The sequence below is a fragment of the Anabrus simplex genome, chromosome 2 (genome assembly GCF_040414725.1).
Source record: "Anabrus simplex isolate iqAnaSimp1 chromosome 2, ASM4041472v1, whole genome shotgun sequence".
NCBI classification, from domain to species: domain Eukaryota; kingdom Metazoa; phylum Arthropoda; class Insecta; order Orthoptera; family Tettigoniidae; genus Anabrus; species Anabrus simplex.
In genome coordinates, this window is record NC_090266.1 from 15,303,277 (window position 1) to 15,319,824 (window position 16,548).

Here is a 16,548-nt window from a genome sequence, read left to right on the forward strand (position 1 = left end):
CAATTCGATGCTTTATGCTTAGTTCAAGGAGCAAGTAAGAGTCAAAGTAGGTATAGACAACTATACGAAAATTTAAACACCATAAGGACTCAATTTGTGTCTTGAAATTCTGTTCTATATGTTTCCCAATGAGTCAGAGTAGTATTGTATTATAATTCAGACATATTTTTTTTAATTGACTGTGAAGTAACGCTGAATGTGAACGGCAAAAATAATTTGAGCAGTCTACTGATTTCTGGTTTCATTACGTTGGGTAACCTGTACAATTTCAAGGAGACATGTCAAATTCTTTCTAGTGTCCTAGCTAGTGTTGTACAGCCGGTGGTGTGGGTTTGGATGTATTTTGTAGTTTGAACGTTGTAGCAGTTTAATGCTATAGGTTTATAGATTTATCGCAGTGTTATGAAAAGTTTTCGCCAGAATGCCTGTTATTCTTTTAGACAGGTTGCCACTTCCGAGTCTTCGGGCTTACACTGTAATTAGTATTGTTTTGCTGTCATGTTCCGTTTATTATGCGGTGCAAGTGACAAGTGATCCGAACTGGAAAGCAAATTCTACTTCGTCGTATGACATCGATGGATCAGAGAATGAAAATGATCCCGGAAGTGATTCCAATGATGATAAATCTGAGCTTGATAACTCACTCGGTTTTCATGTTAGTCAGCTGATGACATTTATGATTCAGGAGCCACTTTGTATTTGGGTAAGAGAAATTATGAAATTATTTTGCTTTAGAGTTTAAGAATGTCTCTGCAAACAGTTTCAGAGTTATAATGCTGTGTTACATTTTTCGTTGTTACGTTGAAAATGAGTTCATTCTAGTCCTTTAAAAGTGAGGTTATGTACCATTTTGGTCTTTGATCGTGTTCCGATAGCAGAAGGAATGACAATCTCGTCATTGGAGATTTTAAAAAAAAATGTCAATTCAATTTTTTTCGCTGATAAGTAGGGTAAGGTTATTTTATCCTTGTATAATGCAAATCTTACTTGGAATTCCTTTTAGAGGAGAGATGTGTTCATTGCGATATCTAGGAACCCACTATCCCGCCCCCAGAAGTACATTTACTTTTATAACTTAAAAAGAGCAGCACCCGCCATCGGCCGTGGAAAAAAGTAACTACTTGCATTCTCATTGGTCAATGTGAACAGAATGTAACGTCATTGCAATCAGTGCTGATAGATACATTGTGTTACGATACCGACCGCGGCTGAATAAAAGCACTAAGCCGTGCGGTTAGGGGTGCGCAGCTATGAGCTTGCATCCGGGAGATAGTGGGTTCCAACCCCACTGTCGGCAGCCCTGAAGATGGTTTTCCATGGTTTCCCATTTTCACACCAGGCAAATGCTGGGGCTGTACCTTAATTAAGGCCACGGCCGTTTCCTTCCCCTTCCGAGGCCTTTCCTATCCCATCGACGCCGTAAGAGCTATCTGTGTCGGTGCGACGTAAATCAAATAGCAAAATACATATTATCCACACAATTCATCTTGGTGCATTTACACCCTAGTGCTGAATCGAGATCTTCGGCGATCTTCGAGATTCGTATTGGCAACCTTTGAAACACAAACTATGAATCGCTTAAGCATCGTTGTGCGACATCTGGCGTACACTTTACGTACTAGTACTGTTGTTGTTTACACAAGCCAAAGTATAGAATTCATCCTAGGAACAAGATTCGCATCGAGAAATGTTTTATAATGTTATATAATGTGTATGTGACATAGTTGTTGGCTTAAGATGATAACGGTTTAGAAATTTCATATCGATTGATCATATTCTCGATTCAATTCAGATTTCATTTTCATTCAGTTGGCAGCACCAGGCAGCACTGTCGATACCGGGACAGCTCCCTCATTACTCCTCACCCCCGTACACAAATGCACCAAGATAAAGTGTGCGGATAATACATACATTATCATTATAGACTGTTATGCCTTTCAGCGTTCAGTCTGTAAGCCTCTGTGAATTTACTAAACGTCGCCACAATCCTCGATTTCCAACTAGTGTTGTGGCCTCATTCAGTTCTATACCTCTTATCTTTAAATCGTTAGAAACTGAGTCTAATCATCGCTGTCTTGGTCTCCCTCTACTTCTTTTACCCTTCATAACAGAGAAGATTATACTCCTAGGTAACCTATCCTCCTCCATTCGCCTCACATGACCTCACCACCGATGCTTCATCCATCGAGTTCATTCATAACATACACTTTATCTCCCCATTTCGAGTAGCCACCTGCCATTGTTCCCACTTGTTTGTATCAGCAATCATTCTCGCTAATTTCATGTCTGTTACTTCTAACTTATGAATAAGATATCCTGAGTCCACCCAGCTTTCGCTCCCGTAAAGCGAAGTTGGTCTAAAAACAGACCGATGTAAAGATAATTTCGTCCGCGAGCTGACTTCCTTCTTACAGAACACTGTTGATCGCAACTGCGAGTTCACTGCTTTAGCTTTATGACACCTTGATTCAATCTCACTTACTATATTACCATCCTGGGAGAACACACAACCTAAATACTTGAAATTATGGAACTGTTCTAGCTTTGTATCACCAATCTGACATTCGATTCTGTTGAATTTCTTACCTACTGACATCAATTTAGTCTTCGAGAGTCTAATTGTCATACCATACTCATTGCATCTATTTTCTAGTTCCAAGATATTAGACTGCAGGCTTTCGGCACAATCTATCATTAAGACCAAGTCGTTAAGCATAGGCCAGACTACTTACATTTCCACCTAAAGTAATGCCCCCCAGCCCCTTAATACTTTTCAGCAGATGATCCATGTAAACATCGAACAGCAAAGGTGAAAGATTACAGCCTTGTCCAACCCCTCTAAGTACCCTGAACCAGGAACTCATTCTACCATCAATTCTCACTGAAGCCCAATTGTAAACATAAATGCCTTTGATTGATTTTAATAATCTACCTTTAATTTCATAGTCCTCCAGTATAGCGAACATCTTTTCCCTCGGTACCCTGTCATATGCTTTCTCTAGATCTACGAAACATAAACGCAACTGACTATTCCTCTTATAGCATTTTTGAATTACCTGGCACATACTGAAAATCTGATCCTGACAGTCTCTCTGTGGTCTGAAACCACACTGGTTTTCATCCAACTTTCTCTCAATGACAGATCGCACCCTCCCTTCCGAGATGCCAGTGAATACTTTGCCTGGTATACTAATCAATGAGATACCTCAATAGTTGTTGCAATCCTTCCTGTTCCCTTGCTTATAGATAGGTGCAATTACTGCTTTTGTCCAATCTGAAGGTACCTTACCAACACTCCACGCTCATTTTACTACTCCATGAAGCCATTTCATCCCTGCCTTCCCACTGTACTTCACCATTTCAGGTCTAATTTCATCTATTCCTGCTGCCTTATGACAATGGAGTTTATTTACCATCCTTTCCACTTCCTCAAGCGTAATTTCACCAAAATTTTCCTCCTCCCCATGAGCTTGGCTGTTCGCAACACCACCAGGATGATTTCCTTTTACATTGTGAAGATGTTCAAAATATTCCCTCCACCTCTCCAGTGATTCCATGGGATCTGTTATGAGTTCACCTGAATTACTAAAAACACTGTTCATTTCCTTTTTCTCTCCCTTCCTAACATTCTTGTTTACTGTCCAGAAAGGTTCCCCTGCTGCTTGACCTAGCCTTTCCAGGTTATTACCAAAATCTTCCCATGACTTCTTTTTCGATTCAACAACTAGCCTATTTGTTTCGCTCTGTTTCTTTCATCTACGTACAAATCCCTGTCTGCCTCGGCCCTTGTTTGGAGCCATCTCTGATAAGCATCCCTTTTATGTTTACAAGCTGCTCTCACTTCATCATTCCACCAAGATGTTCGCCTTTCCCCATCTTTACACACAGTTGTTCCTAGGCATTCCCTTGCTGTTTCTACTACAGCATCCCTGTATGCCACCCATTCACTTTCTATATCCTGAACCTGCTTACTGTCTACTGTTCGAAACTTCTCAGTAATCTTATCCATGTACTTCTAATTTCCTCATCCTGGAGATTTTCTACCCCTATTCGTTTGCAGCCAGATTTCACTTTCTCTACCCTAGGCCTAGAGATACTTAGTTCACTACAGATCAGATAGTGGCCTGTATCTTCGAAATATCCCCGGAAAACTCGTACATTCTTAACAGATTTCCTGAATTCGAAGTTGGTTAAGATATAGTCTATTATGTATATGGTACCCATTGCCTCCCATGTGTAGCAGTGAATAGCCTTATGCTTGAGGAATGTAGGCTATTAGTAACTGCTAAACCCATACTAGCACGGAAGTCCAGCAAATGCTTCCCATTCCCAGTAGCTTCCATATCTTCCCCACATTTACCAATCACCCTTTCGTATCCTTCAGTTCTATTCCAAACTCTCGCATTAAAATCACCCATTAGCACTATTCTATCCTTGCTGTTGACCCTGACCACGATGTCACTCAATGCTTCATAAAACTTGTCAACTTCATCCTCATCTGCACCCTCACATGGTGAATACACGGAGACAATTCTAGTCCTAATTCCTCCAAATGACAAATCTACCCATTACGTTCCTAACAGAAACTATGTTGCATGCAATGGTATTCCTGATAAACAGCCCTACCCCATACTCTGCCCTTCCCTTTCTAACACCCATCAAGTACACTTTATAATCTCCTATCTCTTCCTCGTTATCTCCCCTTACCCGAATATCACTTACTCCTAGCACATCCAGATGCATCCTCTTTGCTCACTCAGCCAGTTCTACTTTCTTTCTTCCATAAGCCTCATTAATATTGATAACTCCCCATCGAATTCCATTTCGTTTGCCAAGTTGTTTCCAAGGAGTCCCTCGCCTGTCAAATGCCAGTGGGACTCCGCTACTCCCATAGGTCCGATGCTTGCTTAAAATGTTCTGAGCTCAGTAAATTCATGAAGCAGGATGCTACCCTACTTGCACATAGTCCATGTGAGGATCTCTCCTCTAACGGGTTATGGACCACCGGTGAATTGTATAGTCCTAGCCGACTGAGCACAAAGAGGACCGTGGTTCAGAATATGTCAGATGCCCATTCCATAGCAACTGGTATCCTGGTCTCAGGACCACTTACTAGGCCACTCAGCCGTTGCCCATGGTTCACGAACTAGGACGTGACTACAGTAACCTATACCATGAACCAAACCATGAAACAAAAAGAAAAAAAACCACAAACAAAAAACACCATGTAAAGGAAACAATGTGAAATACTTGCGTTCAATCTTGTTTCCACACGAAACTAGAGGCCTAGGGCCGCTTCGCGGCTTGTAACCGTCCAAACCAATGGTCTTGTCCAAGTTCTATTATAACTGTCTGCACGGCAAGAACTAGTCCAGACCAATCATGTTTCCGCATGAAAGTAGAGGCCTAGGGCCACTTCGTGGCTTCTAACTGTCCAGACCAATGGTCTTGTCCAGATCCTATCCTAACTGTCCACACGGCAAGAACCAATCCGGGTCGGTGGTCTTGTCCAGGTCCTGTCCTACCGTCCGCGTGGCAAGAACCAGTCCAGACCAATCGTGTTTCCACGCAAATTTAGAGGCCAAGGGCCGCTTCGCAGCTTCTAACCGTCCAGACCAATGGTCTTGTCCAGACACGGCAAGAACCACTCCAGATCCTATCCTAACATCCGCACGACAAGAGCTAGTCCATCGTAATCTATAATCTTCATTTCCGTATTGACAATTGCACAATTAAAAATAGGAGAGGATTTCCACCAATCAATACTTATTTATTGCATACATTAAACTACAGGACCGGTTTCGACCTCATATTCAAGGTCATCTTCAGCTGAACCATATATACATATTAATATAATGAAGCTTTGATTAAGATTGTGGTGTTGAAGGAATGCCATATGATGATGATGTACATTTAGTTACATACAAATGGGGCACGTCTTAGCGTGAGCTGGCGTATATGTCATTCTGTGCAATATTGCAACTGTATGTCTAAAATGTTGAAGGTCTTAAAACTAGTGTATAAAACACGTCTTTTCCTAAACTAACTTATATATATGTACAAGATAAAAACAATACATAAAAACACTTCATGTACATGAACATTCGTTCTTGCTTGGTGGTCAATACATCGACTAACTTCCGTATTTAAGTCTTATTCACAGTTGTACACTTCAGCTGCTATTCTTAGAGTTTGTAAAATTGCATGGATAAAAGTTTTGTCTTCCTGTGCGTATGTGAGATAAAACACTTTCAATTTAAAAAGGGTGCCAAATGTTTGGATGAAATTCAAGTAAAATATGTTCAGCTCTGCTGTGTGTGTTGCCCTTTTATAAGAACCAATTCATGTTTTCTTATTGGCGTCCGTAAATTTGGGTGACATTGGTTTCAAAGTAGTGGCTCCTTTCCCATTTGTAGCTGTGCAATGATATGTTAATTGTTGTTGGTGTAGCTGAGTTGTGTTTGACATGCGAGCTTGTACATGAAGTAGTACATTACAAGCTCGCATGTCAAACACAACTCAGCTACACCAACAACAAATAACATAACATCATTGCACAGCTACAAATGGGAAAGGAGCCACTACTTTGAAACCAATGTCACCCAAATTTACGGACGCCAATAAGAAAACATGAATTGGTTCTTATAAAAGGGCAACACACACAGCAGAGCTGAACATATTTTACTTGAATTTCATCCATACATTTGGCACCCTTTTTAAATTGAAAGTGTTTTATCTCACATACGCACAGAAAGACAAAACTTTTATCCATGCAATTTTACAAACTCTAAGAATAGCAGCTGAAGTGTACAACTGTGAATAAGACTTAAATACGGAAGTTAGTCGATGTATTGACCACCAAGCAAGAACGAATGTTCATGTACATGAAGTGTTTTTATGTATTGTTTTTATCTTGTACATATATATAAGTTAGTTTAGGAAAAGACGTGTTTTATACACTAGTTTTAAGACCTTCAACATTTTAGACATACAGTTGCAATATTGCACAGAATGACATACACGCCAGCTCACGCTAAGACGTGCCCCATTTATATGTACCTAAATGTACATCATCATCATATGGCATTCCTTCAACACCACAATCTTAATCAAAGCTTCATTATATTAATATGTATATATGGTTCAGCTGAAGATGACCTTGAATATGAGGTCGAAACCGGTCCTGTAGTTTAATGTATGCAATAAATAAGTATTGATTGGTGGAAATCCTCTCCTATTTTTAAGAACTAGTCCAGACGAATGTAACAATAATCACCACCACCAGCTATCGAAGTACCACTCACTAGTTCCTAAGTACAAAGGTTGGCAGCACTGAGCGTCTCTTGACAACGTCCTTCCCGAGCGTGTAAACAAATTAGTCGTTCTGCGCGAAACTGAATGTGGCGAGTGCTGGGCTGCGGAAGGTAAAATTATAATATACAACGCAACTAGGAAATATCCCGGTGGCAATGGTCACTTACAGTAGTGTGATAATAAGGTAAAATTAAAACATAACTCAATTACCCAACAACAACAACAAAAGTACAAAAATCAGTTTCATGGAAAGAAAATATTACTAGAAATACTACTATAATCCTATACAATTTCTCTTACAGCTTAAGACCTTATTTCCAGGCTTACAATACTATAGGTTGAACTTACTACTAGCTTAACATTACAAGTGATAATAAAGTTAAAAAATTAATTGCACAAGGCCAGGCTGATTGGTTCAGATGGTTGAGGCACTGACCTTCTGACCTCAACTTAGCAGGTTCGATCCTGGCTCAGTCCGGTGGTATTTGAAGGTGCTCAAATACATCAGCCTTGTGTCGGTAGATTTACTGGCATGTAAAAGAATTCCTGCGGGATTAAATTCCGGCACCTCAGCGTTTCCAAATACCGTAAAAGTAATTAGTGGGACGTAAAGCAAATAATGTTACTATTAAGAGTACTAAAAGCAATTCAATGGAAAGAAAATGTTACAAGAAATACTACTAGTTTAACATTCTAAATCCACCATCATAATATACAAATATTTCCAGTGCTTAACAGTATAGATTGGTGCCGGGCTGAGTGGCTCAGACGGTTGAGGCGCTGGCCTTCTGACCCCAACTTGGCAGGTTCGATCCTGGCTCAGTCCGGTGGTATTTGAAGGTGCTCAAATACGTCAGCCTCGTGTCGGTAGATTTACTGGCACGTAAAAGAACTCCTGCGGGACAAAATTCCGGCAGCTCGGCGTCTCCGAAAACCGTAAAAGAGTAGTTAGTGGGACGTAAAACAAATAACATTATTATTAGTATAGATTGAGCTTAATACAAGCTTAACATGACAGGTGATAATTAAGTTAAAAACATAGGTAGGCCCTAATTACCCAACAACAACAACAACATGAATATATGGGAAGAGAATACTACAAGAAACACTAGTAGTTTTAACATTCTAAATCAAGCAGAAAATCACAAATTCAGTGTCCTTAATTTACATCTTTTACTTTTCACTGTACGCTAGCACTAATGATCTTAAACGATTAGATACCGGAAGGGAATCTATCAAAGACTGCTGCAGGTAATTTATTCCAATCCCTTATGGTCCTAAGAAAAGTTGCCCACATCCATATACTAGTTTCTGGCCCTAATTTTATGCTTGTGATCATTTCTCGATAAGTACGAGGGAGGTTCCAACCTATTCCTAATACTACTCCAGGCAACCCGTCCCGTGTAGCTCTTATAAAGACCACACAGGTGAGCTCTAGTTCTTCTAGATTCAAGACTTTCCCAATTAATGGTATTCCTCCTATTCCCGTTCACGAAACCACCACTCTTTTTTGAACTTTTTCTAGGGAGTTTATTAAACCTACCCTGTATGGATCCCAGCACGCAGATCCATATTTGAATCAGTCTTACGAAACATTTATAAGCTTTACTTTCAGCACCAGAATTAGTTTTCTTGAGATTCAGCACAATAAAATGTAACGATCTCCAGGATTTCTGAACTTCATTTTCCACTTGCTCTGACCAGTTTAAGTCTTTTCTAATAGTGACACCTAAGTACGTACAACCATCAGCTTCAACAACACTTCCCCCTCCAAGTTCGTAATCCCTCTTTCCTGTCTTTTTTTTTTTTTTGTTTTACTTAAACACAATTTCTTGCTTTTTCTGCTGTGGATTTTTATTCGATTTTCACGCGCCCATTTTTCAATCATATCTAAATCCTGCTGAAGCGATAGTTTGTCCTCTGTCATTTCCCGGTATATGACTCAATCATCAGCAAAGAGGCGCACTTCTGATTTTATCGAATTAGGCATACCATTAATGAAAAGAATTGGCCTAATAACGCTACCCTGAGCCATACCAGACGTAACTTTTATTGGAGAAGATAGCGTTTCTCCCACGCGCACCCTCTGAGCTCTTCCATTGAGTTCTCGTATCCATTTCACCACTCTGATGTCAATGTCTGTACGTGCTAACTTGTTAAGTAGGATGTCATGTGGCACAAAATCAAATGCCTTAGCAAAATAAATTACTACTGCATCAATCCTTGACCCGTTGTTGAGCTTATCCGATATATCCTGACGCACGGAACAGAGCTGGCTTTCACAGGAGAAGCCTTCCTTAAAACCATGCTAATCCTTAAATATCATTGCAGAAGAGTCCCATTTTAACCTCATCATCATCTGCAGTTTTTTAACCTAATATTGCTCCATTTATTTGCGCACGATTGACGTCAAACTTACCGCATATGCATAGTGCTGTGAAAGATACGTAAATATCTCTCTCCAGTACAAAAATTGGAACAGCGTTGGGATCATGTTTGGCTAGCAAGTAGTGTATAAATGGAATTGTTTGGTAAAAGAAACTGATGCAGAATACTTTAGATTCATGGCATGAGGTTTGTAACCTAGACTGACGAACTAAGAAGTTATACAAGGTTACTAACAGTAAATTCATCCATTTGTAAATACAACTGGCTATTATTATTACAAGTCATCTCATGGCAACGAGCGAGTTGGCCGCACAGTGAGGGGCACGCAATTGTAAAGATAGTTCGTTCAAACCCCACTGTCAGCAGCCCTGAGGATGGTTTTCCATGGTTTTCCCATTTTCACAGCCCGCAAGTTAAGGCCATGGTTACTTCGTTTCCATTTCTAACCGTTCCCTCTCTATGTCAGTGTGACATAAAAAAAAAAACCCCACCTCATGGCAACTGATTAGTACTGCATTTTAACCCATTAGTGCATAAAGTTTATTTGTTGTGTTTTATTTCAATTTATTTACACATTTCTACTCTTAATATTGCAATCAGAAAGTTCATACAAGTGATAAGTTTTATTTACACAGGCTGTCCGATATGCACTCAGGTCAGTACAACACTAGTTACTCAGCATTATATTGTACAATAATGTTGCAGGCTAGGTAGTGTTAGAGAGCTGGATTACCTTATCCAATTTACACTGTAAAGTAGATCTACTTTTCCACTAAAGACATATCACAATACTGTGTACGCTATTTACGGTTATGTATTTAGGTGATTATGATATCCACAGGAGCATTTCAGGTGAAGTCTAAACTGGTCAAGCTAATCCACTCTTCGGATGCCACTATTAATAGGACTTTAACAGCTTTCATTGCGGTACAGACACTTTGCATATTTCCTTTTTTTTTATACTGGACCACCTTGATGTACCGCTTATCTCCATCTGTTTGTAGTTCGTACCAACAGTGACAACACTGTTGTCATTCCAGTGCACCAGCAATGCACCACCAAATCTCCTGCAGTCGTATGTTCCCCTTCTTTTTCCTGTCCACCCTCCCTTGAAGGGGGCACTCCTCTTTTCGGTTTTCTTGAAATGTGACCTGTTGCACTTATTCCCTTTGAAGCCAGATGTCTTACCAATTTCAGGAGTGTAAAGTAGTTGTCAAAGAATGTTTGATTCAGTTCCGCTTGCATCAATGAGAGGTAAGACTACACTTCCTCCAAGTCCAAATTCTTTCAGCCTTTCATTCACTCCTATAGCCACTGGCAGAGAAAGAAGTCTAGTGGAATTTCACAATTTTGCGCATCATCTGGTTGGTGGGGTGGGTGGAGGAGGAGGCAGGAAAACTGTCAGTCACTAATTGAGATGTAGATTGTGATCTTGTCCACTTTTGGGTTTGTTCTTTTGTGTTACAATTTGACCTACTATTGTTTTTGAATTTTCTATGAAGGATATCGGAAACAGGGGTACTGGTCCAATCTTATGTATGACTCTTTATTTTCATATGACAGCTTCCTTTTGCATGGTTTTCTGGTTTTTCACTTCCATCTGTAAACTTTCAGTAATATTTTGTCTACCACTGGACCTAGCCTTCCATTTTTCATATTTTGTTGAAGCAATTTGACCTTCACATTTACTCAGAAGTAGGTTTCTACCAAGGTATTTTAGATTACCCTCATACTCATCTGTCTTTATCATCAACTGTTTCACACTTGTCATCAGGAGGTTTGATGTGCTGCTCCTCATCAAATGTCGGTTCTTCCTCCAAAACTTCCAATATTTCACTTCCCATCAAACTAGTCCAGGCAAATGCTGGGGCTGTACCGTAATGAAGGCCACGGCCATTTCCTTCCCACTCCTAGCCCATTCCTATCCCTTCGTCACCATAAGACCTCTCTGTGTTGGTGTGACGTAAAGCAGATTGAAAATAAATAAAATAATTTTGTACAACAGCACATTAGGTAGTTTGGTTTTAGGAAAGGTTATTCCACTGAAGTTCAACTTGTGGATTCAGGAGGTAAAATGGACTGTATCGTGATTGACCTATCGAAGGCATTTGATAGGGTGGATCATGAGAGACTACTGGCAAAAATGAGTACAATTGGACTAGACAAAAGAGCGACTGAATGGGTTGCTATATTTCTAGAAAATAGAATTCAGAGCATTATTATAATGTACGGAAAGCTTTCTCTGATCCTGTAATCATTAAAAGGGGAATTCCTCAAGGCAGTATTATTGGACCTTTATGTTTTCTTATATATATAAATGATATGAGTAAGGAAGTGGAATCAGAGATAATGCTTTTTGCAGATGATGTTATTCTGTATTGAGTAATAAATAGTTACAAGATTGTGAGCAACAGCAAAATGACCTCGATAATGTTGTGAGATGGATAGTGTGCAATGGTATGATGATGAACGGGGTTAAAAGTCAGGTTGTGAGTTTTACAAACAGGAAAAGTCCTCTCAGTTTTAATTACTGTGTTGATGGGGTGAAATTTCTTATGGATATCATTGTTGGTACCTCGGGGTTAATATAAGGAAAGTTCTTCAATGGGGTAATCATATAAATGGGATTGTAAATAAAGGGTACAGATCTCTGCACATGGTTACGAGAGTATTTAGGGGTTGTAGTTAGGATGTAAAGGAGAGGGCATTTAAGTCTCTGGTAAGACCCCAACTAGAGTATTGTTCCAGTGTATGGAACTCTCATCAGGATTACTTGATTCAAGAACTGGAAAACAACCCAGTTTATCATCATACCATTGCCTACTGTCCGTCTCACAACATTATCGAGGTCATTTTGCAGTTGCTCATAATCTTGTAACTGTTTATTACTCAATACAGAACAACATCATAAATTTACTTATTCGGGACAAATATTTCAGGTTTCCTATGGGACCAACATCTATATCATAAGTGGTATGTTCCAAGCTGTCAGTTGAGAGATGGTGTGGAATGACATTAGTAGACGAATAAGTTTGAGTGGTGTCTTTAAAAGCAGGAAAAATCACAATATGAAGATAAAGTTGGAATTCAAGAGGACAAATTGGGGCAAATATTTGTTTATAAGAAGGGGAGTTAGGGATTGGAATAACTTACAAGAGAGGTGCTCAATAAATTTCCAATTTCTTTGCAATCATTGAAGAAAAGGCTAGGAAAGCAACAGGGTAATCTGCCACCTGTGCGACTGCCCTAAATGCAGATCAGTAGTGATTGGTTGAAAAGTATCTGAACGCTGTCATGAGTGCGAAGAACATCAGGGGTTCCCAGGTTCTTCTGGGGCAAAGTGGTAGCACTACATCCAGCAAAACATTATGTCCATACATTTCCAAGGTAATGAGGATATAGGACCAAATTATTTCTGTAAAAACAAGACCTGCACAGCAAATCAGACAGGGATATGTTACTTGAAGACCATTGTTACACATACACCAGAATTATGCCTGGCCAAATATTTTGAAGTCATTTTTCTCCATAAATTTTAGGGCATTCTATTGATGATCCTCAGATTCTATCAATTCACTTAAAACATGCATATATATGTACAGGATGTTCTTGTAGAACAAAACATGTCATTCTTTGTATAATAGTGTATACTTTTTACAGGTATGTTTATAGTGTTGTGTGTTTGACAGATTGGAATGTTTTTGTTACATTAAGTTGGCACTGTAAAGTATGGCTTCATTCTTAACAAACCAGTAGGACTTGTAAGATTTTTCTTTAGGTATTGCCTGACACTTCTTCTAAGGGATCAATGACCAAGATATTAGGCCCCTTTAAACAACAATCATCATCACTTCTTCACAGTAGATCTCAAGACGAAGCAGCGAGAGGGAGGTAGGGGATATGGGTGTGTACAACATAATTCGACGTTGATTGGTTCTCGCATATCATGTTAGGAGGTGGGAAGAGGGGAAGGGATCAGATTGTTCCTTGTTTGTCTTGAAGTAAATTCCTCAAGTGCTATTTCTAGTGTAGGTTGCTGAGAATTCTCTTATTGTTGGTGGGGTAAACAGATGTTAAGAAACCACACCGGCCAGAATATAATGTATTGGAAGAAAATCGGATTCTTTAAAAGACTGTCAAATGGCATTAAATAACAAATAGGCACAAATCCCTGAAATATAGGCACAATAAAACCAACAAATTCTTGCTGTAAGGAGCCTAAAATGGATTTCTATCTGTAAAGCCTACTATGTTTCTGTATACAGGAATAAAATAGGCAAATAGGTAAAATCACATCCTAGTTATAAATGAATAAACACCAAGGTCGTTAACTTGTGAAACATGAGATAGAATGTTCTTACTAAATGTATTCTAAAATGGTATTTTCTTCTTGTTGTTTAAAAATTTATTTTACATTTTTCATGATTAATTTCAACCCATGTTATGTACAGTTCTTTCCCAGATGATGTAAGTCTTGAAGTTTTGAACAATCAAGTGGACAGTTAACTTTCATAAAAAAAATTGGCATTGTCAGGAAATCTTGTTCATAATTTAGAAGTAACAGACATGAAAGTCGTGAGAATGAACGCTGGTACAAACAGGTTGAGAGCAATGGATGGAGGGTACGGTACTCGAAATGAGGAAATAAAGGAATGAACTCGATTGATGAGGCTGTATGCACATGAACCGGCTTTGGTGTTAGGGTCACGTGAAGTGAATGGAGAAGGATAGGTTACCTAGGAGAATAATGGACGCTGTCATGGAGGATAAGAGAAGTAGAGGGAGACCAAGACAACATTGCTTAGCCTCGGTTTCTAATGATTTAAAGATAAAAAATATAGAACTAAACGAGGCCACAGAGTGAGTTGTGAATAGAGGATTGTGGCAGAGTTTAGTAAAACCACAGAGGTTTGCAGACTGAACACTGAAAGGCATAACAGTCTATAACAAAGGTGTATAATCAATAATAGGCCTTACATCAAGGTATTCTTATGTAATAAACAATATTCTGGTACATTTACTTTGAATGAAATAGGCCTACCATGTAACATCCAATTATCAGTACAAGGAAAATTCAAATACGAAGAAAAATGTTACTATTATTTTTGAATTGTAATTTTACATCAAAGGGGGGGGGGGGGGGTCCAAAATAGTTATCTTTGAATGGTATTGCAGAAGCGATCTGCTTTGTGGTGTGGTTTATTTTAGTCATGTCTTAGTTCGAGGAACATGGACAATGGCCAAGTGGCCTAATAATTGTTTTGAAAGTCAGGATACCATTTGCTATGGAATAGAGTGGACATCTGGGACATAGTCTGAGTCATGACACTCCTTGTGCTCAGGCAGCTAGGACTATGCAATTCACCGGTGGTCCGTAACCCGGTTGAGTAGAGATCCTCACTGGGACTATGCGTAAGTAGGGTCACATTCTGCTTCACAGAATTTACCGAGCTCAGAATATTTTAAGCAAGACTCATACCTATGAGAGTAACCAGAGTCCTACTCCCATTTCACAGGCGAGGGACTCCTTGGAAACAAAATTGAATTGATGGGGAGCTCTTAGCATTAATGAGGCTTATGGAGAAAAGAAAATAGAACAGGCTGAGTCAGCAAAGGGGTTGTGTCTGGATGTGTTAGGAGTTAATGATATTTGAGTAAAGGGAGATAATGGGGAAGCGATAGATTATAAAGTGTTCTTAACAGGCGTTAAGAAATGAAGGGCAGAGTGTGAGGTAGGACTGTTCATCAATACTAATGCAAGCAACATAATTCAGACATGTGAATGAGCAAATGATATGGATGGATTTAGCAGTTAGAGGAATTAGTATGAGAATACTCTCAGTGTATTCATCATGTGAGGGTGCAGATGAGGAGGTAGTTGAAAGTTTTAATGAAGCACGGAGTGACCTTGTGGTAATGTTTAACAGCAAGGATAGGATAGAGCTAATAGCGATTTGAGGGCGAGACTTAGAAAGTGGACTGAAGGATTTGCAAAGGTGGTGGTTAAATAAGGGGAAGGTATGGAAGCTAATAGGAATGGGAAGCTGTTACTGGACTTCTGTGCTAGTATGGGCTTAGCAGTTATGAATATATTCTGCAAGCATAAGGCTTTTCACTGCTACACATAGGAGAGTATTTCAGGGGTTTCTGATGATGTGATCTGTAGTGAACTAAATAGCGCTAATTAGATATAAGGCTTTTCAGGCGTTTACTCTATAAACCAGCGTTTAGTCTTAGCCCTGACACTAGACTCGTACATCTAATTATTGAATTGCTCTGTTTGTGGAAGAATAATCTAATTCCCTTATCGGGAACTTAGACTTTCCACTAAGGGCGTGTACTACGACAGCCAGATAAAAGTGCGGTATAAATTTATTTGGCAGTTTGGACATTTATCTGGAAGTTCGGTTGAAACCGCGTACTACGACTTTCGTTTATGTGCAATCTGGGAAAATATTCTCGAGTATAGCTATGCCGAAGTTGGAGAGTCTGTTAACGCTCTTATCGGGGACGCTACCGTAAAGAATCAAGATGGCTACTCATGAAGATGAATCTACATCTGCATGATGCTGTGCGAAATTAAGTTGTTACAATGTAATTTATGTATATATTTATGAAGTATGTCATTCTTCCTGTCCAGCTATCACAGAATTCTTAAAGATTTCCCAAGCTAGCAAGTTGTTGCTACTGAGTATATCAGTAGTACACAAGCAGTCAACCGCAAGCTTCATGGGTAGCCGTGGTCGTTAGGGCAGCAAAGTTTGCTGATAAGCAGTTTTTCGTGGGTTCGAGTCCCAATAGTCTAACTTTTTTTTTACCTTGTAAATGGTAGTCGGTAGAGTACTA

The 16,548-nt window shown here is 39.4% G+C and overlaps 1 protein-coding gene across 1 annotated transcript in view; it reads left to right on the forward strand.

The window, feature by feature from the left end:
• The first annotated feature begins 271 nt into the window (after positions 1-271).
• LOC136864955 (E3 ubiquitin-protein ligase AMFR) overlaps positions 272-16,548 on the forward strand; it is a 549,886-nt gene continuing 533,609 nt past the window's right edge. Inside the window, exon 1 of the mRNA XM_068226459.1 lies at positions 272-703. Within this exon, the coding sequence (XP_068082560.1) occupies positions 422-703 (282 nt within the window). The 5' untranslated portion in view covers positions 272-421. The remainder of the gene's footprint in view (positions 704-16,548) is intronic.